General features: G+C 41.1%; 2 protein-coding genes across 2 annotated transcripts in view; one reads left to right on the top strand and one right to left on the bottom strand.

Annotated features, from left to right (window-relative positions):
• Positions 1-4871, top strand: part of LHFPL7 (LHFPL tetraspan subfamily member 7) — a 74813-nt gene extending 69942 nt beyond the window's left edge. The window contains 1 exon segment of the mRNA XM_087924804.1: positions 1-4871. This exon segment is cut by the window's left edge and continues 2363 nt beyond it. The gene's annotated coding sequence lies outside the window, so the exon portion shown is untranslated.
• A 1858-nt stretch (positions 4872-6729) lies between these two features.
• On the bottom strand, positions 6730-25880 carry SPATA22 (spermatogenesis associated 22). The gene is made up of 9 exons (XM_026710256.2): positions 25802-25880; positions 22261-22330; positions 17344-17472; positions 14435-14495; positions 13523-13609; positions 11072-11414; positions 10371-10500; positions 8734-8831; positions 6730-7144 (listed from the first exon to the last, which is right to left on the bottom strand). The coding sequence occupies exons 2-9, from the start codon at positions 22304-22306 to the stop codon at positions 6953-6955; spliced, it is 1086 nt and encodes a 361-aa protein (XP_026566041.2). The 5' UTR covers positions 22307-22330; positions 25802-25880; the 3' UTR covers positions 6730-6952.
• Between the last annotated feature and the right edge of the window lie 467 nt (positions 25881-26347).

Genomic DNA, 26347 nt, shown 5'->3' with positions numbered 1-26347 from the left:
CAAATAGCTGTCCAATCTCTTTTTAAAAACCGCCAGTGGTGAAGCATCCTCAACTTCTGGTGGCAAGCTGTTCCATTGGTTAATTGTTCTCACTGTCCTGAAATTCCTCCTTAGTTCTAGGTTGCTTCTCTCCTTGATTAATTTCCACCCGTTGCTTCTTGTCCAGCCTTCAGATGCTTTGGAGAGTAGCTTGACTCCCTCTTCTTTGGGGCAGCCCCTGAGATGTTGGAAGACTGCTATCCTGTCTCCCCTGGTCCTTCTTTTCATTAAACTAGAAATGTGCCCTATTCCTGCAACCGTTCTTCATATGATTTAGCCTCCAGACCCCTAATCATCTTTGTTGCTCTTCCCTGCACTCTTTCTGGAGTCTTATCAAAACATTAATTTTCTGCAAAAATGACATAAATTCTGGCCAGGTGACTGAAGATGACCTACATGGTCATTCCATTTAATTGTTTATAACAGGTTTTCCCCGACCTGAGGCCACCTAGGTGAATTGAAACTACGATTCCCAGAATTTTCTAATCGGCATGTTAGGAGGACAGTGAGCTGAATTCTGGGGATCGTAGTCCAAACACATCTGGAGGGACTCAGACTGAAGAAAACACTATTGGAATAAAAGATGGCTGTGTCTGAAATCATTGCGTGGTCAGAACAACTGTAACGCTAGGTCGTATTTCAGTGAAAACAGTGCCATGTAATCCAAGGCATTTGAAGAGGGCATCAAGTGAAAGTAAGTCAGAATATATGTAATTTTATTTCACCTTAAAGAAGAAAATTAATTTGGCTGCTAAATAACTGGAATCGGAGCCTGTGAAAAACAAAACAATGCAATCTTGTATGGATTTCTTTAAGCAATAATTATTCACTTTGATTTATTTATAATAAAAAGAATTGCTCTTAGCCTTCCGCATATTGGAAGAGGACGCCGGTCTGTTGTTAAGACTATGTATCTTAGGATATGCAATTTTCAGGACTAAAAGCCGTGAAAAATACATGCAGAAATTACCAGAAGCCCTTTGGAGATCAACAAGCATGTCAATCTAAAAAGCAGGGACTGGGGCAAGGGCTTTGTTAGATAACAGATAATCAGAGTTGGAAGGGACCTTATAGGTCATCTAGTCCAACCCCCTGCCCAAGCAGGAGACCTTATACCATTTCTGATAAATGGCAGAATTGTACCGATGCGATCGGTCACAACGCCAGCACAATCGGTGTCACAACACAGCATATCTCTTCAGCCTTTGCTGCACCTTGTAAATCAGGTAAAAATAAGATTGCATTTTGTGTGTGTGTGTGTGTAGAGGGGAAGTGGGGTAGCCAAGACTTGGTCTTCATCACTGCAAAATGCACCAATCTTGGTGATTGAATTAATTCAATTTATGGCAGAAAACAGGCATTCCTTAAATAGGTTAAGCTTCACAGAGTGTGCTAAAATTGCACAAATATACACAACTTGTAGGGAGGAGCTAAAGGTAAGGTTGATGGGAGTTATTTAGGAACTGTTCCTAGGCAGGGGTTGGCTTCCAAAAATTTAGCCAGTTTTCTGCCTTATTGCTGGGTGGGTGTGGCCATGGTGGGCGTGGCCTAGTCGGCCTGCACCACAGTGGGGGGCGGGGTTTGCCCTCCCCAGACTCTGGAGGCTTTTCTTGAGCCTCCGGGAGGGCAAAAATGGCCTCCCCCGGGCTCTGGAGGCCCTCCGAAGGCCGGAAATGGGCCCATTTCCGGCCTTTCTGAACTTCCGAGGCCCGTTTTTTTCGAGGCCAGCCAGTCGTTGCAACTAACAGTTTGGCGAACCAGATATAAAATTAACATCCGATTCGCTAGAACCGGTGCAAACCGGTAGCAGCCCTAGGCAAAAAGAACCTATTTGTTCTTTTTAAGTCCATAGAAACGAGATAAACCTTCAGAAGTGGATTTAAATAAACACCTCCCTGATTCGCCAGAGCACAGGTGGTCCTCGACTTATGACCTCAATTGAGCCCAATGTTTTTGTTACTAAAAGCGGGACAGTTATTACATGCATTTTATGACCTTTTTTGCCCCGGTGGTTACTTATCACCGCACTTGATAAGCGAGTAACACCGTCATCCCAGTGAATCTGGCTTAATCGTTGACGTGGCTTGTCCGAAGGGTGAAAAGGAGGGTCGTGTGACCTTAGGACACTGCGATCGTCATAAATACAAGTCTGTTGCCAAGCCTCCGGATTTTGATCGTGTGACTATGGAGATTCTGCAACGGTCGTAAGTGACCAACGGTCGCCAGTCAACTTTTTTTCAACCCCTTTGTCACTAAACAAATCGTTGCAAAGTTGAGGTCTACCTGTATGCAAGCACTTTTTGGTTTTTAAACTCGATGGCCGGTGGTCTAAAATTTGATATAAATGACAGATATTGACGAGAATGATAAATGACTGGAGCCTTTTTGGAAACGGCTCTTTTAGAAGGCGAGGAATATTGGAAAAGTGAAATGTGATTGAGGAGGAGGAGGAACTGAGGAAGATCGGAGAAGGTGAAATAAAGGAAATAATTGCAGAATGCTTTCTTTCTTAACCAACCTGTGCCTTTTTAACGCTGAACATGTATTGCATCAGTAGTGAACACTTAGTCAAAAGCTTCATCAGCCAGTGCAAATGTACAGTGTAGTAAAAATGTCTTTGTATTTCTCGATACATGTATGTTTCTAAAAATATATATATATATAACAGTTTCTGTAATGTTTACAGTTGTTCACTTTAGTGTTTCACTAGAAAAGTGATTTGTCGGTATGCATGAGATACGTCCTTTTTCTTTTCTTTTTTCTTCCGGAAATCGGAAAAAAAAAAATCAAGTTTGGTGAGTGGATTTTGGTGCCGTATAATGAAGTTTTCTTCACTCTGAAACTTTTGGGAATTCCCATATTCTGTGGCAACGAACCCCCCTTTCATATTTATAACAGTTTCTAGAACTCTGATGTAATCCTGACGTCGAAAGTGCTTCCCTCTCGCACCTCTGGGAATTTATACCAGGAAATGTAGATCAATGCTTCCATTTTGTATTTTTTTATCGTTATTTTAAAGTCCCCCTTTTTTTAAGCAAAGAAAAAGAAACAGGTCCAGTTTGTTAAAACCTGTTGAAACATCAGGAATGGTCACTTTGAAGTTGATTCTCCAGGTCTTTCCTGCATGGATGGATTAAAAACCGAATAAACATTTTCTTCCCCTGTAAAAAGATGCATGAAATCAGTTGTCTACTTGCGGGTTTTATTTTGTTTTCAAAGAGTGTGTATTTGGGGCGTAAAAATCCTTTTTTCTAAAAAAGAATGGAGGAAAGTAATCTTCGCATCCAGCCCCCTTTTTTTTTGCGACAGGCACCAAAACAGCCTCAAAGTTTAGGGGAAAAAAGAATAAAAATAAGGTCAGGTCAGGAAGTCCAGTTGTTTCAGGCTTCCTGTCTCCAGGTGTTCAAAGCCATGCGCAGAGTTGCGCCTGCACATACCTCAACGGATTCCCCTTTCCTAATTCCCAAGTGGTGTGGATGCAACAACGGGTAGTACTTGACTTACGACCACAACTGAACCCAAAATTTAAGTGAGACTTCCGTTAAGTGAGCTTGTCCCATTTTATGACCTTTCTTGACACAGTTGTTAAGCGAATCATAGCAGTTGTTAAGTTAGAGATTGGACAACCATTTGCCTGGTATGGTCTCCTGCTTGAGCAGGGGGCTGGACTAGAAGACCTCGAAGGTCCCTTCCAGTTCCTGTTCTATTTTCTATTCTATTCTATATTCTGTCCTATCCTATCCTATTCGAAATCTATTCCATTTAATTCTATTTCTTCATTTGACTATTATTCTCTATTCTATATTCTGTCCTATCCTATTGGAAATCTATTCCATTTCATTCTTTTCTATGCTATTATCTTATTTCTATCCTATCCTATTCGAAATCTATTCCATTTAATTCTATTTTTTCATTTGACTATTATTCTCTATTCTCTATTCTGTCCTGTCCTATTGGAAATCTATTCCATTTAATTCTTTTCTATGCTATTATCTTATTTCTATCCTATCATATCTGAAATCTATTCCATTTAATTCCTATTCTATTTTATTCTATTCTATTCTGTCTTCTATCTTATTTCTATCCTATCCAATCCTGTCCAAAACCTATTCCATTCTATTCCCCATTGACTTTACTTGTCAGAATGTCGCAAAAGGGGACTCCACAACCGCCATAAGTATGAATCCATTGTCAAGTGTCCAAATTTTGATCATGTGGTCATGGAGGATACTTTGGTTGAAAGTATGAAAAACGGTTTTAGGTCACTTTTTTCAGTGCTGTTGTAACTTTGGTCACTAAACGAACTGTTGTAAGTCAAGGACTACCTACATTGGGGTTGCGACCAACACAAATGCTTCCCTGAGATCTAAGCCCATCTGATCCTGATGAAACTCGGATCTTTGGTTGAAGGAAATGTAAGTCATCCTTAAGAGATCAAGTTTGTGGTGAAAGTTGCACATAAACCGGATCGTATAAAATTGCTCATGCTGAGGAATTTTAAGAAATCTGCCATTTCAAATGTGCACAATGTCATTTTTTTCTCTCTTTTTTTTCTTAAAAAAAAAAAGCAAAAATTACTGGTTCAGGTTCAAGTAGTCTAAATATATAAATATATTTAAATATAAATAGATGTAAATAATTTTACGTGTAACAAAAAGCTGTATTTTCCATGATTGTGGTTCCTGTATTTATGTCACAGTGCCTCCTGTTTTTAAAATATTAACCACTCCTCTGTGTTTGTTGAACAGCTATTTCCAATAGCTTAAAATCGTGAATTTTCTGATATGCCAGCCAAGGCAGTATGATAATAAAGCAACTAATTGTCAGCAAAACTTGCTGTCGTTTTTCTATTATCCCAGCAAAAGCTCCGATTCAGTTTCTACAAGATGAAAGAGAATTGGCTAATAATATTGAATTGTTATTGATTTGAGCAGTGCTTAATTCATTCTAGAGAACAGCAGGGGTCTTTTTGTTATAAGTCTTTGAAATAAGCAACCACACAGAATCTAAACAAGGCAGCCCCTTTATACTAGTAAAATTGAAGTGATAGGAAGGATCAAGCTAGCAATTTTATTTTACAAAAGACTACTCAAAAGGAGGAAATTATGAAATACTGCTGTGATAACCTATATTTTATTCCAGTGATGCTGTAGCTCTCTTTAACAACCCTGCTTTGCTGCTGTCTTTGGGGAATGTCACTTTTGCACTGGGGGAAAAATGTGGTTTTCTAGATAATTGCCAGCTGTTTCCAGTAGTAAAAATTGTAATATGTGGTATGTGATTTTATAACTTCATTTTGCCTGTTAATTACAGTGACCATATGTCCTTGATTATCAAGTCCTTTATTTCAGAAAGCTTTTCCTTTAGATTTATTTATTCCCCAAAGCGTCACTTTTGTCCTTTATTTGAGTTGCTTAACTTTTGCCATATAATTAGTACAGGTAGTCCTTGACTTAATGAGCACAACTGAGGTCAGAATCTATGTTGCTAAGTGAGAAGTTTGTGAAGTGAGTTTTGCCCCATTTTACAACCTTTCTTGCCAAAGTTGCTAAGGGAGTCATCGCAATTGTTCAGTTACTAAGATGGTTGTTCAGTGAATCTGGCTTCCCCGTTGACCTTCCGAAGGTCACAAAATGGGATCGTGATGTTATATTGTTCGAAATCACAGTTGTGTTCATTTCCAGTGTTGAGGGGTGAGTGTGAGCCCCGAAACGGAGTGAACTTTTCAACATCTGTAGAGGTGGATCCCTAAGCAGCCCAGGGATACTTAAATACAGTTAGTCCTCGTTTTGTTTAATGACGGTTGCCCCCATTTATATGTATTTACTCCCTTCGTTCTTGTTTATGTTGATACTTGTTATCTTGTACATGTTTGACAAATAAATAAATTAAATAAAATCAAGTTCTTCACACTTATGACCGTTGCAGCATCCCCATGGACACATGGATCAGTATTTGGATGCTTGGCAACTGGTTCTTATTTATGACAGTTGCAGTGTCCTGGGGTCACGTGATCAGCTTTTGCAAACAAGCAAAATCAATGAGGAATCCAGATTCATTTAGCAACCGTGTTGCTCACTTAACAACCGCAGTGATTTAACTTAACTGTAGCGAGAAAGGTTGTAAAATTGGGCAAAACTCACTTAAGGAATAGAATAGAATAACAGAGTTGGAAGGGACCTTGGAGGTCTTCTAGTCCAACCCCCTGCCTAGGCAGGAAACCCTACGCCACTTCAGACAACGGGTTATCCAACATCTTAAAAACCTCCAATGTTGGAACATTCACAACTTCTGGAGGCAAGTAGTTCCACTGGTTAATTGTTCTAACTCAGGAAGTTTCTCCTTAGTTCTAAGTTGCTTCTCTCGATTAGTTTCACTTCGTCTCACTTTGCAACAGAAATTTAGGGCTCAATTGTCGTTGTAGAGCTCACATAATGACGTCCTTCTGTTGGGTTAAAGCAAAATCTGGACAGAACATCAAAAGGAAAATAACTAGGTATGAAATATAAGCACTCTGTTCTGCATACTTGGTTTGGAGGCATGAGGTAATAATTGGTCTCTGTCCAGTTTTTGAACGTATTTCTGCAGATGGCCAACTCTTCCCTAGGGTCTTGTAAGGCGATGTCTACCAACTGAGTATGCTAATTTAAATTTATTAAATTGGTAGGAAAAAAAAACAAGCCACCTATATTAAAATATTAAAAACAAACTGCAGTTAAGTTTATTATTATTATTATTTTTTTGACAGAGGTTACAGTTGACGTTGCTGACAATGCTTTCACGTGAGCAACGACAAATAAATAGGATTTCTAGCACGACTTTTGTGTTACAACACCCAGTAGAAGAGACACACACACACACAACGAAAACGTGACCTGCTTCTTCAAAGATTCTGAGCTGCATCCAAAGATGTTTACATTTCGTTGCATGTTTTCAGAAATTGGCACATCTCCACATCAGCGGCCTTAACAAAACCCTGGAAAGTTTGCTGTTCGGCAGTTGTCGCTGGCCTCACGGATACACACTTGAACACTTTGTGTTTAACATCGTATTTCCCCATGCATCTGTGGACGTGGCCTCTGATTAATCTCGGCAGCTCGCGATCCTTTTTTTCAGAGAAGGATAAAAGCGTTATTTCCATAGTTTTCCCCCCCAAGGGTGGGATTCTACTGGTTTGGACTAGTTCGGGCAAACCGGATGTTAAGTTTCCATCTGGTTCGCGGAACCGGCCCCGCCCATCCCTCCCCTCCCAGGCCTCTCCGTGCAGCCCATTTTCCACGCGGGTAAGTGTAGGGTCTGTGTGGAGGGTCTGGGAGGGCGAAAAAAAAGGGCTCTTGCAGAATTCTGGAAACTGGCCTCTTTCCAGCTTCTGGTGGGCCTCCAGAGCCTGGGCGAGACTGTTTTCGCCCTCCCAGAAGCCTGCGGGAAACCTCGGGACCTTTGGGAAGGCGGAAAATGGCCCTTCCGGTTCGCCTTCCCAGGATCCAGAGGGGGAAATCAAAAATGGCCTCCCTCCGGCTCTGGAGGCCCACCAGAAGCTGGAAGCAGGCCCATTTTGCAACTTCCAGCTTTTCCGGGAGGGCCGTTTTTCCCCTTCCCAAGGGTCTGGAGGCCTCCTTCAGGCCTCTGAGAGGGCGAAAACGGCCTCTCCCGGGCTCTGGAGGCCACGCCCACCATGGCCACGCCTACCCAGCAACCGGGCAGCGAACCAGGTGCTGGGACTTTTGAATCCCATCCCAGTTTTTGCCCCCTTACTCCTTTCAGGTAGAAATGGCACCACCACACATGTCTATAATTTATAATTTATAATGTCTTTTGATCACTTTTCAAAGATTTATGGATAGATTTTTTTAATCGCAATGATAAAATTGACAAATTGCGAAATAAAGGTATTGTTCACAACCTTCTAAAATAAGCGATTTTTCCGAAGGGTTGAGTTGGACAAAAGAACCTGCCAGAACCAACATGAATTGATTATACGGGCAGTCCTCAACTTATGACCGCAATTTGAGTCCAAAATTTCTGTTACTAAGCGAGACAGTTGTTAAGTGAGTTTTGCTCCGTTTTACGACCTTTCATCGTAATGATGAGGACACCATCATGACGTTTACAACATTTCATCATGAATCACTGTAGCTGCTAAGTAACACGGTTGTTAAATGAATCTGGCTTCCCTGTTGAGTTTGCTCGTCAGAAGGTCGCAAAAGGGGATCATGTGACCCCGGGAGGCTGCAAACTGTCATAAATGAGAGTCAGTTGCCAAACATCCAAATTTGGATCATGTAACCACGGGGATGCTGCAATGGTCATAAGTGTGAAAAATGGTCATAAGTCAGAAGGGGTGGTATTCAGCAGGTTCTGACCAGTTCCGGAGAACCGGTAGCAGAAATTTTGAGTAGTTCGGAGAAGCGGCAAATCCCACCTCTGATTGGAGATTTTGCAGTATCCTTCCCCTGCCACGCCCACCAAGCCACGCCCACCAAGCCACACCCACAGAACCGGTAAACCCACCACTGTCGTAGGTCACTTTTTTCCAATTCGGTTGTAACTTTGAACAGTCACTAAATGAAAGGTAAGTAAGTTGAGGACTACCTGTATTCATGTATTGGATTATAGTGTAGGTTGTCATGGATTCAGCGTACCTAGTACATCCTGGATTAAAGATTATACAAATATATATATATATATACTTACAATCTCATAAAATACGCACGCCACGGTTTCTTTTCCATCTCTCAAAAGGAAAGTTTTTGACCCAAATTGTCCAGGGGTAACAGCAGAATCCAGGACACCTAAATAATGAAGCACCATTATTGGTCTGAAAGCTTTTCAGAGCGAAGACAAAGCCTGTTCTGTGGGTTTTGTAAGAAGACACATGATAATCTAGTAATGTTAGCCAGGATGTACGTCCAGATTTAGCACAGGTGAGGACTCAACTGTGGTCGTAAGTTGAGGGCATATGGCCACAGTTGAGATAATTAGCAGAGGTGAGGACTTGCCCAGGGCATACCTGCTGACTGAACCCCGTACAAGGAGTCTCTTAGCTCAAGTACAACCGAATGCCTCCAATTTTGTGGTTCCCAAGAGATTAAACAAATGTGGGGTCCTTAGTGCTCTCTAAGCTTGTTTTCTTGCAAATGTTTTATTACCTAACTAGGTAACATCATCAGTGCTAGTAAGGAGTGTTGTTTGCTGTCAGTTTATATTCTGGTGTCTTGCCTGTCTGTGCAGGTATTAGGGGGCAGTCTTAGGGATTCTTTGCTTGGGCTGTTTATGGATGGCCCTTTGGCATTTTCTCAAATTGGGGTATTGTTTACGTGACTTGCTCTGATGTGAACATAGGAGTTAGTAATCTATGCTGATCTGGGTGCTGATTACTGGTGGAGTCTTCTCTCTCTCTCTCTCTCTCTCTCTTGGGCTGAGTGATTGTCTCTTTTGCATAGTCTACCGATGTTGTTAATGTCTATGTGTCTGTTTGTCAGAGTGCCAGGCTTCTAGAAATTCCCTGGCATTTTTGGACCTGGACTTGGGTCTGGGATGGTTAACTTTTCCCAATTTGTCACTTTAGCAAGAGAAATTTTGGGGTCAGTTGTGGTCATATGTCAAGGACTAGCTGTACAGAGAGGGGTTCTATTGTAGTTTTTATTTAAGTGGAGTTTTTAACGATGGAAATTTGGATGCCTCCAGGAAATTCACTGTCATGGCAGGCCAGTAATTGGTGAAGAGAAGCACCGGGGGAGACAGGATAGAAGTGTTCCAATATTTGAGGGGCTGCAACAGAGGGGGGTGGGGTCAAGCTATTTTCTGAGGCACCTGAAGGCCAGACAATGAATAATGCATGGAAACTGACCCAGGAGAGAGATTCAACCTGGAAATAAGGAGAAATTTCTTGACAGTGAGAACAATCAACCCATGGAACAGAAGTTGCCTTCAGAAGTTGTGGGAGCTTCATCACTTGAGACTTTCAAGAAGAGATTGGACTCCCATCTGTCAGAAATAGTGTAGAGTCTCCTGCTTGGGCAGGGGGTTGGACTAGATGACCCACAAGGTCCCTTCCAACTCTGTTAATCTGAATCTGAATCTAATTGTGGATTTCTTTCCTGTAAATAATCTAACCCTTTCTTATCTCAGTTTCCCCACTCTGTTTTGACTCTAGGAAACTCAACATTTTGGGTGGTTTCAGAGAAGACAGTCGCATTGCTTGTAAAATGCCTTTTATTCGAAATGCTGAATAGGTTGGCTGAAATATTTTAAAAGTAATTGGCTCCTTTGGGATGATAAGACTAATATTCTTGTATGGAAAACCGCCCCGACACTTTTACCATACTCACCCAGTACCTCAAACAACAGTGGAATTTTATGAGAATACTGACTCCAGTGCTTCATGCTTTCGATGACAGCAGATAAAATTCGGAGAGAATTCTCTTTTTCCTTCACTTTGGAGTGGCCTGCTGGCCTTTTCTTTGGAACAAGGACAAAAAAAAAAAAAAAGAAGACAGATAAGCCAAAGATTATTGCCTCATATTTTGAGTTTAAGTGAGAATGTTGCTATTTACATTTAGTCCTCAACTTACGACCACAACTGAGCCCAAAATTTGTTGTTAAGTGAGATAGTTAAGTGAGCGTTGCCCCCTTTTGAGATTTTTCTTGCCACTGTCGTGAAACGAATTACTGCCGTTGTTAAATTAGTCACATGGTTGTTAAGTGAAACTGGCTGCCACAAAAGGGGATTTACATGACCCCGGGATGCTGCAACCATCATATATGAACCAGTTGCCGAGCATCTGAATTTTGATCACATGATTATGCCCACGTTAAGCGTGGCAAAAGGATCATAAGTCATGTTTTTTCAGTGCCGTTGTTAACTTTGAAGGGTCACTGAATGAACTATTGTAAGTCGAGGACTACCTATATAAGCCACCAAGTGTTTCAATTCAAGCCAGTCTTTTTCAGTTTTGGAAAATAAGCCTGTTTGGAAGGAGATTCACGAACATCCTTATTAAAAAAATATGTGCGTGCCTGAATCTTTTACCTGAATGGTTTTGTTGCTTTGCGCAGGGTCAGCTTTTTCCTTGCGGGTGTTTTGTGGGCCAGGGCTGGGTTTAAATGTGTAGGAGGGATCCTGAGTCTGCAGATTTCTCAGCCGGGCTGTTGGAACTGCAGGCCACTGGGAAGCAGCTGAATCCCACTCTTCTGCCTCTTCTCTTCTGCTTCTCTGAGATGCCTGGGGCAGGCCAGCTGATTTCTGGTACGTGGCCCCTGGCTTCATCCAAGGACCGGGATGGTCATCCAGTTGTGAAAGCTTTTCGCCCTCTGTTCTGCGGCCGAAAGCTGGGAAGTCATTTCTTTTCCAATCATAGGTACTTTCTTCCTGCCTGGAGTGAAATAAGGCTTTATTATCTCATCGGTCTTTCTACCTGTCTACCTATTTATCTGCCCACCTATCCAGGGGTGAGCTTCAAATTTTTTAGCAAGGGGCTCTCTGCAGGGGTGGGATTCAAATTTTTTAACCACCGGTCCTGTGGGCGTGGCTTAGTTGGTGGGCGTGGCCAGCTCAATATCACTCACATCGAGGCACGCATCTCCTCGCCTCGCCTCTCATGACTGTGGGGATGCTGCAACAGTCATAAGTGTGAAAAATGGTCATGTCGCTTTTTTCAGTGCCATTGTAACTTTGAATGGTCACTCCACACAAGCAAAGTACCAGCACAGGAGGGGAAAAATAACTCCAGAGACGTTCCAGAGACAGGAAGTATAGTCCTGCCAAGAATGTAATAAGGGTTAATGGAGAGGTAGTTTCTGTAAGCAATACAACAGAAGCCCATTTAAGTCAAGCTTCTCTTCATTGCTACCTTTGGGTGGGTTTCTGCCCTGAAAATTCGCAGTTATTTTATAATCCTAGGATTTCCGGGTGGCCTTCCATCCAAGAATTAACCAGAAAAGAAAAACAGAGTTATCGGAAGTCTTCTATTCCAACCCACTGCTCAGGCAGGAAACCCTGTGTCATTTTAGATAAATGGTTTCCCAATCTCTTCTTAAAAACCTCCAGTGATGGAGCACCCAGAACTTCTAGAGGCAGGTCACTCCACAGATTGATTGTTGCACTCGACCAGTTGTTATAGGGTCTCCTGTTTGAGCGGGGGGTTGGACTAGAAGACCTCCAAGGTCCCTTCCAATTGTATTATTCTGTTATTCCGCTATCCCTCCCTCTCCCTCCCTCCCTTCCTTCCCACTGGAGGTTTTATAGAAGAGACTGGACAGCCACCTATCTGAAATTGTATAGGGTCTCCTGTTTGAGCAGGGGGTTGGACTAGATGACCTCCAAGGTCCCTTCCAACTCTTGTTATTCTGTATTCTATAAATGCTAGGAAGACATCTCACTATTGGAATAATAAAGCAAAATGTTTTGATGACTATCTGTCCTGCACATACAACAGCTTCCTTATTTATTTATTTAATATTGTCACCTATTCGCCCATGGTGACTCGAGGCGGCTTACACAATGTAAAACCATATTTAAAACAAAAAATAAAAATAAAAAACAATAAAAACTAACAAAAAGAATCAAATAAATGAGTAAAGTACAACAGAACAAAATTTGGGGGCAGGGGAAACCCCAACTCCCACCCCGAATATCAAAGCTCCTCAATATACAGGTAGCCCTCAACTTACAACAGTCCATTTAGTGACCAAAGTTACATTGGCACTGAAAAAAAAGTGTCTTATGACCATTTTCACACTTACGACCGTGGCAACCTCCCCATGATCACGTGATTCCAAATTCAGACACTTGGCAACTGGCTCATACTTAGGACAGTTGCATCGTCCCGGGGTCACGCCCGTTTTGCAGCCTTCTGACAAGCAAGTCAATGGGGAAGCCAGATTCACTTACCAACCGTATTACTAATTTAACAGCTGCAGTGATTCACTTGACGAATGTGGCGAGGGAAGTCGTTCAATGGGGCACAGCTCACTTAACAAACGTCTCACTTAGCAACAGAAATGTTGGGCTCAATTGTGGTTGTACCTCCATGATGATTTGTAAAAGGGGCTCCCAGGATATTTGTTCGAAACTCATTCTGCTCTTTGCTGAATCCCCAAATATATTATAATGCTCCTTGTCTTTATTAATACGGACAAGGGCTGCGAGAGGGTAGGGTAGTGATAGCACAGTGAACAAACCTGGCATGGAACTCTAATCAAAGGGGAAGCAGGATTGACTCGCTCTGAGTTGGGTGGCGACGACTGTACTGTGGGTTCAAATGCTCTCTGTCCATACCAAAAGCTCTCTCTCTCCCTCCGACCCACTTTGCGAGAATTTGTCTCCCTGTCATATCTAGCAAAAGGCCTGATCCGACAATGAGAAGCCGTACGAAGAGCCACCCAGCCCAGATCGGACATAAAAGGACGCAGTTCCAAGAGCTCAGAAACGATGACCTCAACTGTGCATCGATGTGTATTTCGGAGAATGTTTTTCACCCACCTCCAGTTATTCGAGCTGCTTCCCGCTTGAGGCATTGTCGGCTTGGATGTGTGTTGTTGCCTGGACAGAGTAGCAAGCTCGGTTGGGCTTTGGAGAAAAGGTTTAATCGTTAAGTATGAATGATGAAGATTAAAACATTACAGAGGGTATATGGGTAGTCCTTGACTTGCGACCACAATTTGAGCCCCAAAATTTATGTTGTTGAGCAAGACAGGTTGCTAAGGGAGTTTTGCCCCGTTTTACAATCCTCCTTGCCGCAGTTGTTAAGTTAAATTTCTGCAGTTGTTGAATCAGTAACACGATTGTTAAGTGAACTTGGCTTCCCCGTTGAGGAATGCTAGTCAGAAGTTCACAAAAGAGGATCACGTGACCACAGGTGGTATTCAGCCGGTTCTGACCAGTTCTGGAGAACCGAAAATGGAAATTTTGAGTCGTTTGGAGAACCAGCAAATACCACCTATTCTCTGCCTCCCATTAGGCCCCAGCTAATAAGCTGGGTCTTCTTTTGTTGTCCTCCACAGGAGAATGGAGCTGGAAAGCAGGCTAGTGGGGTGGGAATGGAATGGAGATTTTGCAGTCTCCTTCCCCTGCCACGCCCAACAAGCCACGCCCACAGAACCAGTACTAAAAAAAAATTGAATCCCACCACTGCACATGACCACAGGACACTGCAGCCATCCTAAATGCATGCCAGTTGCCAATTCGACCACAAATGGATGCTGCAATGGTTGTAAGGATGAAAAAATGGTCATAAGACTTTTTTTTTCCAGTGCCGTTATAACTTTGAATGGCCACTAAACGAATGGTTGTAAGTCAAGGACTATCTGTGGTCATATAGTATAGATTTCCATAACTGTGAAATATATTTGATTTCAGGAATATAAAGATGCAAAAGGTGTGGGACCGACATACTTGGTGCCTACTGTTTTCTGCAGTTGGATCGATTCTGGCTTCTCCGTTTCCCATCCGAAATCTTGAAAAAAAAGTCAAAGGGTATAGAATGACCAATCTGAATCAAAGTCCTGATCCAATTTGGGATATTAAGAAAGAAAACGCGGAGTGTGTTATATATGCAGGGTTAAGTTATTCCTTGTGAGTTGGTGCTCCGCTTTCTGAATTTTTGATTACCTAAGTTTTCAGGTAGTATTTCGTGATTTCATTAACTTTAAGATATGTCGACTTCAAATCCCAGAACTCCCTGTATGGCTAGCTGGGGAATTCTGGGAATTGAAGTCCACACATCTTAAAGCTGCTGAAGTTGCTAAAAAACTGCTTTAAGGGAATCGATCCATTGGTGGTGCCCCCGGTTTATGCTTTATTCTAACGCCTGCACTGTGGTGACGCAGTGGTTAGAATGCAGTACTGCAGGCTACTTCTGCCAACTGCTGGCTGCCTGCAATTTGGCAGTTCGAATCTCACCAGGCTCAAGGATGATTGAGCCTTCCAACTCCTTCTGAGGCTGGTAAAATGAGGACCCAGATTGTTGGGGGCAATGTGCTGATTCTGTAAACCGCTTGGAGAGGGCTGCAAAAGCCCTGTGAAACTGTATATAAGTCTAGGTTCTATTGCTATTTCCAAAAAGGCTTGTCTGCCATCAACATTTTGGCAGATTTATTCCCAAGTGATTCCTTTAATGCAGCCGCCTCCAATCTGAAGAGCTTCAAAGAAGATGTGACTGTAATTACGAGAATTCACAACCCAGAGGGATGAACCTGTTAGGAATAACAAGGTTACCTAACGTAGTTTGGGTAAAATAATATATATAAACTATGATAGTAAGTTTAAGTGTGTGTCACTTTAAACTGCAAAGCATGTAATTTGGGGTGCGGTTGTGAACCGCCATAAGAGGGAGCAAGAGAACCTGACGATTCCTGACGATTGCTGGTTTGATGGATTGATGGTTTGCTAACTGCGTGTTTTCCTACTGCTGAGTTGCTGAACGTCGAAGGAAGAGAGGAGGTGTGACTTCTTCATATCTCTACTGCGAGGAGATATATTACTGGACTGATATTTGTAAGTTTACTGACCTCTTTTTCGACACTGGACTTTGTAACTGAATAATCCCCGGACGGACTGAACTAGTGAATGATATATGGACTGTTTGACTATGCTATAACTCTTACTGGAATAAACTATTTAACTAGCACAGTGTATCTGTTTTACTGAGTGTAAGCTACAAAAATGTTTATCTCACATATTTTTCCTGCCTGCCTGACTGCCGTGCAGATTCTGCTAGGGTGTATCCCTAACAGAACCATCTGGAGCCACGCCCACAGAACCGGTAGTAAAAAAAATTGAATCCCACACTGATCTGGAGGGTATCTTGATGGGAAAGGATGGTCTACCTTTTAAAGGCCCCTTATGCAGGGGTGGGCCTCAGCCGCTTCACGCCAGTTTGGGAGAACCGGATGTTAATGTTATGTCCGGTTCGGCGAACCAGTAGTTGTGACGACTGACTTTCCCCCACCCCATCCCATCCCGCTCCTCCCAGGAGTCCCCACACAGCCCGTTCTGGATCCCAGGTAACTGCTGGGAGCGTGTGGAGCACAAGGAGGTGGAAAGCGGGCCCTCCACAGCCTGTTTTCAGTGCCAGGATGGTGCAGGAGCCTAACGAGGCCACGTCCACCATGGCCACACCCACCCAGCAAATGGGCAGAGAACTGGTTGTTAAATTATTTGAAGCCCACCATTGCCCTTATGACGGATCAAATTTAAACATCTGTATAATTCCACATTCTCTATTGCTAGCCGTTCAATTCAATTCTACATTACCACAATAATATGAGGCTAATCATTGCAGGAATTGGCTATGATGTCTAATCTAGTAAAAATAAAGACTAGGGGGGACATGTTAGCCGTCTTCCAATATCTCAGGGGCTTTCCCAAACAAGAAGGGGTCAAGTTATTCTCCAAAGCACCTGAAGGCAGGACAAGAAGCAATGGGTGGAAACTAATCAAGGAGAGATTCAACCTGGAAATAAGGAGAAATTTCCTAACAGTGAGAGCAGTTAATCAGGTTGCCTCCAGAAGTTGTGGGTGCTTCTTCACTGAAGGCTTTTAAGAAGAGACTGGACAATTATTTGTCTGGAATGGTACAGGGTCTCCTGTTCAAGCAGTGGATTCAACTAGAAGACCGCCAACATCCCTTCCAACTCTGTTATACTGTATTTCATATTGTTTACCCCCAGTTTCTGGCAATCAGAAAAAAAAACCCTGCTTGTAAACATGGCTAATAATTCATTGATAGACCCAACCCTCTAAATAAAATATTTTATAAGATGATCCTCATATAATCTTTGAGTTCCAATTTTTATTCAAGGCATAGATGGGATATGAGTGAATGTCCTTCTGGAAAAAGCTGGGTTAGCAGTGATATTAAAGGTTATCCTATTATACATTTATATTTTTAAAATATGCTTTTGTAGAGACACAAGGCAAATGCATGGTGAGCCCTTTTCACTTCTCCCATTCCCTCTCTTTCAATGAGAATAGAACTAATTATTATTCCAATAATTAATTCCAGCAGAAATGTGCAGAGACAGCTTTTCAAACTGAAGAAAATGAGAAATATCTCTTTTGGCATTAATACAAAAGCACGTTAAGGAATATTCCTTCCTGTGTAACATATAGACCTGAAATTTTAACTTTTAAAATGGGGGCGGCAGGGAGGTAAAGATACAAGAGATATCATTTAAATGCCAGCCTTCTGTGGAATTCATAAGGGATTCTGGTGTGTCCAGATATTTTAACCAGAGGCAAGAAAAATATTTTTGGGTGACAAAAGTATAATTTAAAAAGCTAACAGCCCACCAGTTACGTACCTGCAAGCAAGGCTGAGAAATTGAAATGATCAGCTGAATTGTTACTGCTTGGCTCATGTTTAAGCGGATTTGACGTGAGTGGTTGTTTGGTCCTTTTTTTCTGATTGAAGAGTGGGATTGGAAGACAGCCTAAGATTTGAAGGGGCAATATAAGGCACAATTAATAAAATGCTAGTACTTTTGGTGCAGTAATATACGCAGGTAGTCCTTGACTTGCAATGGTTCATTTAATGACCGTTCAAAGCTTTAATGGCACTGAAAAAAAGTGACTTATGACACTTTCCCACACTTATGAACGTTGCAGCATCCTCGTGTGGTCAACATTCAGACGCTTGGCCACTGACTCATATTTATGATGGTTGTAGTGTCCCAGGGTCATGCACCTCTACAGCGGTCTGGTTTGGCTCTGCAACCCAACAAGACAGACACAGACTCCAGTGAGTAAAAAACTATGGCTGCCAACCTGCCCTCCATCAAGGACCTGTATCCTGCACGTGTCAAAAAGAAGGCTGTGAAAATATCGACAGACCCCTCACATCCCAGACACAAACTGTTTCAACTCCTTCCCTCAAAACGAGGCAATAGAGCACTGCACCCCAGAACAACTAGACACAAGGGGAGTTTTTTCCCAAAAGCCATCACTCTGCTAAACAAATAATTTCCTCAACACTGTTCAACTATTTACAAAGTCTTCACTACTATTACTGTTAATCTTCTCATCTTTCGGACTTCCGGTTTGAGCTTCTTCGGTGACAGACAGAAATCTGCGATTGTGCGCGGTTTCGGTCTGGGCTGTCTGCTGGAGTGCCCCGGGCCGGCTAGTTTTGGGGCTAAGCCACCCCGTAGAGGTGGTGAAGAGGGGGGAGACTGCCAGCAGGGTTGAGGAGAGCCACATCTCTCCTCCTCAGCTGGCCATTACTCCCTTTCCCGAAGGCGGTTGCAGCCATGGTCAGAAATGGCCACCTCAAAGAAGAACTCGACCAGAAAAGAATGTGCAGGAGGAAGATAAGAAGTGAAAGTTCTGGTTGACTGGGTTAAATTGCAAAAGCAACAACTAAGGTACCCTGGAATTTAAACTTACAAAAAAATAACATCGCTCCCAAAGAAGATTCTGAAGCAGCGAAGGAAAGTGAAAAGGGAAAGGTTTGGGTTTTTTTTCTTCTCTCCCTTTCCCCATACTGAGAAATAAGAGACTTAAATAAGAAATCGGGGGGGAAAATCTGCTTTGACATCAACAGGCAATTAAGCTGAAAATAAAATAAAATGTCAAAGGGATAATAAAGATTTCTGGACACTAAAAAATTTTTATAAGCAGGAAAGGAGAGAAAAAGAATAAAAGGGCAGGATCTGGAAAAAAGGGAGGAGACTGCCTGGAATTAAAAGGAATCTACAGTAAAACTTCAACAAGACTTCTAAAAGATACATTTTAACTGAAACTTGGCAACTAAATAGTAGAACCCCAGGAAGAGAAAGTGAAAAAAAAGCAAGAAGAAACAGCTTGTGTGTATTTGGATTACTTGGTGATCTTTGGATTCTTGGTTATTACACTTGAATGACTAAAATCAATCAGGTGGTTGTTTAAAAATTTATACAATGGCTCTACTTCTGGATGAATTGAAAATGGAACTTAAAAAGTCCAAAGAAGATGCACAAGAAGGGAGAGGTTCTTTTGGCTTCGTTTTTCAATTCTTAGAAATGGAGATTTGGAACTATGAGAAACAACAAGAAACGTCTGCAAAACAAGAAGACTGGGACAAAGAAGAAGCCATCTTTAATGAACAAGTAATTCTATGTGGGGAAGAAAAAGGAAAGGGGGGAAAGAGAATGGAGAATTTAAGATTTAAAAAAACAATCTTCTCATCGTTCCCAGAGGTGATATTCAACTGGTTCTGACCAGTTCTGGAGAACCAGTAGTGGAATTTTTGAGTAGTTCAGAGAACCAGCAAATACCACCTATGAATGGCCCCACACCCATCTCTTCTCTGCCTCCCATTGAGTACCAGCTGATTGTCTGGGTCTTCTTTTGTTGCCCTGCACAGGAGAACGGAGCTGGAAAACAGGTTAGTGGGGTGGGGAGGGAATGGGATTTGGCAGTATCTGTCCCCTGCCATGCCCACCAAGGCAGGCCCACAGAACTGGTAATAATTTCTTTTTTAATCCCACTACTGGTCGTTCCTATCACCCATCCCCTCCCACTTGTGACTGCATGACTGTAACTTTGTTGCTTGTATCCTTACGATTTATATTGACTGTTTCCTAGTATGATTTGATTGCCTGTGTTGTACTTGATGATTCTTGACAAATGTATCTTTTCTTTTATGTACACTGAGAACATATGCACCAAGACAAATTCCTTGTGTGTCTAACCACACTGGGCCAATAACGAATTCATTCATTCATTCATTCATTCATTCATTCATCATCATCACCTTTTGAGACCTTCTGACAAGCAAAGTCAATGGAGAAGCCAGATTCACTTCACAATGGTATTACCAACTTAACTGTGGTGATTCATTTAACAACTGTGGCAAGAAAGGTCACAAAATGGGACAAAATCCTCTTAACACCTGTCTTGCTTGCAACAAAAATTTTGGGCTCAGTTGTGATCACAAGTTGAACACTAACTATATATTCAGAAGCACAAGCCTTGTATCCTAATATGCAATTTTCCTGAATGTGACAGTGGTGTGACAGTGGTGTGACAGGATCACACTGCAGCTCATTCGTTGGAAAGAGGTGCATCCCTGTTTGGAGCACTGCTCCACATCTGGAATCGCATCCATTCAGGAGATACAAAGGATCTGCACAGAACTCTTTATGTCATCTCATTAAAACCTCTGTTATCAGAATTAATTTGCTTACATGTGTCTGCCTAATTTATCATTCCTGTCTGACCTTGATCAAAGATGACTAAAGGATCCTCGCTCCGTGGAACTCTGGACCTCCCATGCTACCAATTCAATTTTATCAGTATTATTAATGTCTATTGAGAAGGTGTCCATTTTCTGATTATCCTTTTTGGCACTAGGCAAACATCTCTTTCTTATCTGTCCAGGCATTTTCAACAGCCTCCATAATTATTCTCGCCACTGATTTATGCTTTGGTCAGGTTTTATCGGTGGTTGTGTTGCCCATTCGGGTTTATTGTTGCTGATATTGTTGTAGCTGCTATTGTTATTATTCCCTTCAAGGTATCCTGGGAATTTGTGCTGAATATCCCCTCCTCCCATCAATCAACCGACACAAAGTGTATTTGTTTTTAAGGATTGCACAAAGAACAATCATTATCCCTGTCTGCAAATTTGTCTGATGGTCTGTGTATAAGAGGAAAATGAAGGGAGGGGAGAGATAATGATCAGTTGGAAGAAATGAGAAAAAAATTCTCGGTGAATTTTTCATAAAGGTTTATTATAATGGTTAAGGCTCTCCGTTTTTTTAAGACCTTCCCTCCTGCTTTCTGGGATATTTTAATAGCCAAGGAAATATGATAGTTTGATGTTAATATTGATCAATGCGTGAAATCTACTCAGAGAACACTTCTTATTCCACCAATGAAAAAAATATGATAAAATAAGAATTGAGCCACGTCGCTTTTCTGGATTACAGAGTCATGCTTGTAAGGGGAGTAAATTCTGGCAGGGAATCTCCTAAGAGGTGTGGATGTGGATGTGTTAAAAAAATGGTAAAATGGTGATGGAAGTCCCATTCCTCTTTTTATGTGTGTTGCAAAAAAAGGAGTCTGGGTTTTAATGATACAGTCACACCTATCATTTTGACTTTTTGATGCTCCCTACAGCTGGAGAGAGATTTAACACAATTTAAAAATCACGTGCAATGTTTTTATTAGGATTTCTTCTCTCAAGGAAAATGGTATAAGGTGTCTTGCTTAAGCAGGGGGCTGGACTAGATTAGAAGACCTCTAAGGTCCATTCCAATTCTATTCTGTTCTGTTCTATTCTATTCCATTCTACTCAGTTCTATTCCATTCTATTCTGTTCCTATTTCTATTCCATTCTATTCCATTCCATTTTATCCTGTTCTATTCTGTTCCTATTTCTATTTCATTCCATTCCATTCTTAATTCTATTCTACCCTATCCTATTCTGTTCCAATTTCTATTTCTATTCCATTCCACTTTATTCTGTTCCTATTTCTATTTCATTTCATTTCATTCCATTCCATTCTTAATTCTATCCTATCCTATCCTATCCTATCCTATTCTGTTCCTATTCCTATTCCTATTTCTATTCCATTCAATTCCATTCTTAATTCCATTCTATTCCATTCCACTCCACTCCATTTCCTTCTGGAAGAGAAGAATGGGAGAAATACAGGTAGTTCTCAACTTATAACCATTCATTTAGGGACCTTTCATAGTTACAAAGCAAGTGAATGACTTACGACCAATCCTCACCATTACAACTATTGCAACATCTTCAGGGTCAGGTGATCAAAATTTGGATGCCCGGCAACCAGCATGGTATATATGGAAATTGCAGCATCCCAGGGATCATGTCATTTGTGACCTTGCCAGCCAGCTTCCAACAAGCAAACTCAATGGGGAAGCTGAATTTGCTTAACAACCGTCTGACTCACTTAACAACTGCAGTGATTCGCATCGCAACTGCAGTGATTCCATTACGACTATGGCAAAAAAAAGGTCATAAAATGAAGCATGGCTGGCTTAACAATCACCTCGCTTAGCAATTCAAATTCTAATCCCAGGAGGTCATGGACTGCCTGTATTACAGAAATGTTCCCTAATAGGGGAGTGTTTGGGCCCCTTTTTTTCCACCCACTGCAACCTAAAACCCTATCGCAACTTAAAATAATATTGCTCACTCCACTCATCTGGCTGGTCATTGGTTGAAAATTATAATAACTCTTTCGAATTCCAGCCCAGTAAAAGATGGATACCTGCTGTGCTACGCATCAAAGAACCATCACTGAAATTCCTCTTCATGTTTTTATTTCTAGATAACAGCACCTGAGAAAAAAATATATAACTGACTTAGTAGCCTGTTCTGGAGGATATAGGTCAGAAGATAGTTGTGATACATTAGCAGAGTATTTTAAATTCCTACTACAGACCTCTCCTGCACATAAACAGGCACACATTAACTTCCCATAATCTGAAAGTACAGAATTTATTATTATTTAACCATGCAATCCTATTCTGCTCTCAATAGTATGGAGTGGTGGGGGAGAAATGATTCTAAATATTTCAGTGGGAAACTTAATGCCAGTTGTCACCAACTAAGTTTTATCTTAATTTGTTTCTTTAGATTTCTTCCAATCTGCAGTGCACCATCTTGTCTACTTTTGGAGCAGCAAAAATATGAAAATATTTAGCAATATGCTGTAGGAAAAGCTCATAACCCCTTTAAAACATTTTTATTAGTTTAATTAATAATTTAGTGGTTATGTTATATTGTTTTGCTAATATAGTTGTGCAAAACTTTTTCCCCTGTTCAGAAGTTAAACATAATGGCTTTTTTAAAAAGCAAAATGATTAATTTTCATGGCTGGATTGGGGCTTTTATGTGATCAATAATTTCAATATTAAAGTGTTCTTCTCTTAAAAGAAATGGGTGGGGAGAAGAAATCTCCAGGTCTTTAAGGGCCTAAAATTCTATAGATACTTTTCTGAAAAAAAAAAAGCCAGTTTCCATTTAGGGAACTTTAAAATTAAAACATCCTATTAAATGGCAGTATTACCTCTTTAAACACTGCTAGAAAATATGTGATTAAGCTTTTTTTTTTGAAAAAGCTGTTATTACAGAATAAGTTATTTATTTATTTTATAAATTATGTGTGTGTGTGTATACATGTATACTATATATATATATACACACATACAGTATCTTACTGTAATAATATACATAGTATGCATACTTATATACATATATAATATGCATTTTATATATACATATAAATATATATAGTTGCAGTTTTATATGGCTATCAAGCAAGCTACTCAAAAGAAACTAAGGTAACATAGATATTAGATAGATGATTATGATAGACAATAGATAAGATAGATGATAGTAATGGGGAACAGATAATTTAATAGATAATAAAAGACAGTGATTAATGGGTGATATAGATAAAAGATCAAAATAGATGATTTTATATATATATAAAATGATAAAATAATGATAACAGTGAGAAATGAATCATAGATTTATAAAGATGGATGGATGGATGGATGGATAGATAGATAAATAGATAGATAGATAGATAGATAGATAGATAGATGAAGTGAGAGAAAGAGATGATAGATAGATAGATGATAGAGGTGATATATTTTTATTTATTTTGTATATCAAGTTGTAAATGATTGAGAAATGAGAAACAATAGATTTAGATGATAGAGATTATTGCTAGATGATGATAGACGTTTTATTGATTTTATTTAATAAATTTTGAAACTGCCAATCTCCCTTGCAAAGGAGCTCTAGTTTCTATGGATAGGCAGACACACAGACAGAATTGGATTTTAACAAAAGCTGTAAACCTCGTCCCCATGATTTACAAACCACAATTGTTGGCTTTAAGGCCTAAACCCAGTTCCGGTTTCCTTGTCCAACCATGGTTAATGAAAAACCAAAGCTCAGAGAGATAGAAGCCTCTGGTTCAAGTACACGTAAAAATTGAAAAGAGCTGCAAATCATCATGGCTTAGAGTTTGGAGACAAAAATGTCAAGAAAAATCTGACCCTTTTATCAATTTAAGGACGATTTGAGCTTTCTTAACTGCCTCTTTGCTTCATACCCTGTCGAGCTCTCCTCACACAAGCTTATTTGAAACAATCCCAATAAGGTTTTGTCTTGTGTCTCTGAGGCTGAAAATAAAAATGGTTAAGGCAGAAGACCGTTTTTTGCTTCCCTTTCTGAGAGGAAAAAATCTACACCTGATCAGATCAAGGAGGAAGATGAGGGGAAGGAGCCAAGATGGACGGTGGGGGGAAAATGGCGGGAAAATGGCACCACTGAGGGGAAAAAGATGCACCAATATTTTTCACTCTTTTTCTTTATCTTTCTGATTTTGGTGTGCCACCCAGAGCCCACAGGAGTTGGACAGCTCATAAATTTAAATAAATGAGGAGGAGGACGAGGATGATGATGATGATGAGGAGGAGGAGGAGGAAAAAACAGGCCTGGGGACACGAGGGGGCTCAAGGCAGGAATGGCGGGATTGGTGTGGTGTGAGGACGAAGAAGAAAGAAAAAGTGAGGAAAGATCCCTGTTTTTTTCAGGAGAAAGAAGCTACTGAGGAGTAAAGGAGGGGGAGAAGGAAGGAAGGAAGGAAGGAAGGAAGGAAGGAAGGAAGGAAGGAAGGAAGGAAGGAAGGAAGGAAGGAAGGAAGGAAGGAAAAAGAAAGAGATAGATAAACAAGGGAGGGAAGAAGAAAGAAAAGAAAGAAAGAAAGAAAGAAAGAAAGAAAGAAAGAAAGAAAGAAAGAAAGAAAGAAAGAAAGAAAGAAAAAAAAAATAGATTAACACGGAAGGAAGGAAGGAAGGAAGGAAGATGGAAAATGAAAGAAAGGGAGAGAGGGAGGGAAAGAAAGAAAGAAAGAAAGAAGGAAAGAAAGAAAGAAAGAAAGAAAGAAAGAAGGAAAGGAAAGGAAAGGAAAGGAAGGAAGGAAGGAAGGAAGGAAGGAAGGAAGGAAGGAAGGAAGGAAGGAAGGAAGGAAGAAAGAAAGAAAGAAAGATTAACAAGGAGGGAAGGAAGGTAGGAAGATGGAAAGTGAAAGACAAGGAAGGAAGGAAGGAAGGAAGGAAGGAAGGAAGGAAGGAAGGAAGATAGGGAAAAGAAAGAAGAAGGAAAGGAAAAGAAAGGAAAGGAAAAAGGAAGGAAGGAAGGAAGGAGCAAGGAAGGGAAGAAAAGAACTGCAAAGGGAGAAAAACAATGGCATCAACATTGGCCAAAGTTGGCACCGTAATCTCGGCTTGTTTGCTTTGGGGTCCCCAAAGAGGACGGTGGCGAAAGGGGCTCCAGAAGGGACTGTCCAGCAACGTAGACACCAAGCAGGACACCAGTTGAACTCTAGCCCACAAGACCACTTATTTGGGTTGGAAACTAGGCATCATGGTTTGCAAACCCTGGCATATGCTTGTCAGGCTCTGGCTGGGTGATGCCTGATGATAAGCTGTGATGATGTCATGGGGTGATGTCATAGTAGACCACAGGGTATCATTTATGGCTGGATTTGCATAATTGCTGGTGTCCAGTGATGTCATCATGCTGGCGATGATGTCATTTCCCCCCTATAGGATTCAGCTCCTGTTCACTTTCCTCTTTGTTTCATTCATGTCATGTGACCAGTGACATCACAATGCAGGTGATACCATTTAACCAAACTAGAGGTAATCCTCAAATTACAATCTTGCATTTAGTGTCCATTCAATGTTGCAACGGCACTAAAAAAAGTGACTTACAACCATTTTCACACTTACAACTGTTGCAGCAGACCTGGGATCATGTGGTTCATATATATGACGGTCGCCGTATCCCCACGCTATCCACTTTTGCGACCTTCTGCCAAGCAAAGTCAACAAGGGAGGCAAATTCACTTAACAACCATGTGACTAACTGAACAACTGCAGCGATTCACTTAACAACCGGGCCAAGGAAGGTTGTAAAATGGGGCAAAACTCACTCAACTGACTTTCTTAGCAACCAACATTTTGAGTTCAGCTGTGGTCCTAAGTCGAGAACAACCTCGTACTGTACTACTGTACATATTGCACTTTTCTTCAAGATGGAGCAGGCTGGGAGTCGTCGTTCTTCTGGGATGAATGTTTATTTCAGTGTTTGTCAGCCTTAGCAGAATGCTTTAAGCTGGCTGGACCGACTCTCAGAATTCCCCAGCACACATAAATTTGCCAAGGTGAAATAATACTGATTTATCTTCAAATCTGATGAAGCCTGCCTGGATTCCTGTCTATGCAATTTTTATTTTTCTTTCTTTCTTTGAGACAGACCTAAATGTATGTGCATCT

This window comes from Pseudonaja textilis, chromosome 1, assembly GCF_049901715.1.
Source record: "Pseudonaja textilis isolate UNSWEBS1 chromosome 1, rPseTex1.2, whole genome shotgun sequence".
Taxonomy (NCBI): domain Eukaryota; kingdom Metazoa; phylum Chordata; class Lepidosauria; order Squamata; family Elapidae; genus Pseudonaja; species Pseudonaja textilis.
The sequence above is the reverse complement of the archived record's forward strand: the minus strand, read 5'-3'. Positions and strand labels throughout refer to the sequence as shown.

Coding starts and splice junctions, on each gene's coding strand:
- SPATA22 (XM_026710256.2), bottom strand. CDS start 22,306: ATGAAGAGGAATTTCAGTGATGGTTCTTTGATGCGTAGCACAGCAG. Junction 17,473..22,260: donor TTTGATGCGTAGCACAGCAG/GTATCCATCTTT, acceptor TTCAAATCTTAG/GCTGTCTTCCAATCCCACTC. Junction 14,496..17,343: donor TTTCTCAGCCTTGCTTGCAG/GTACGTAACTGG, acceptor TTTTTTTTCAAG/ATTTCGGATGGGAAACGGAG.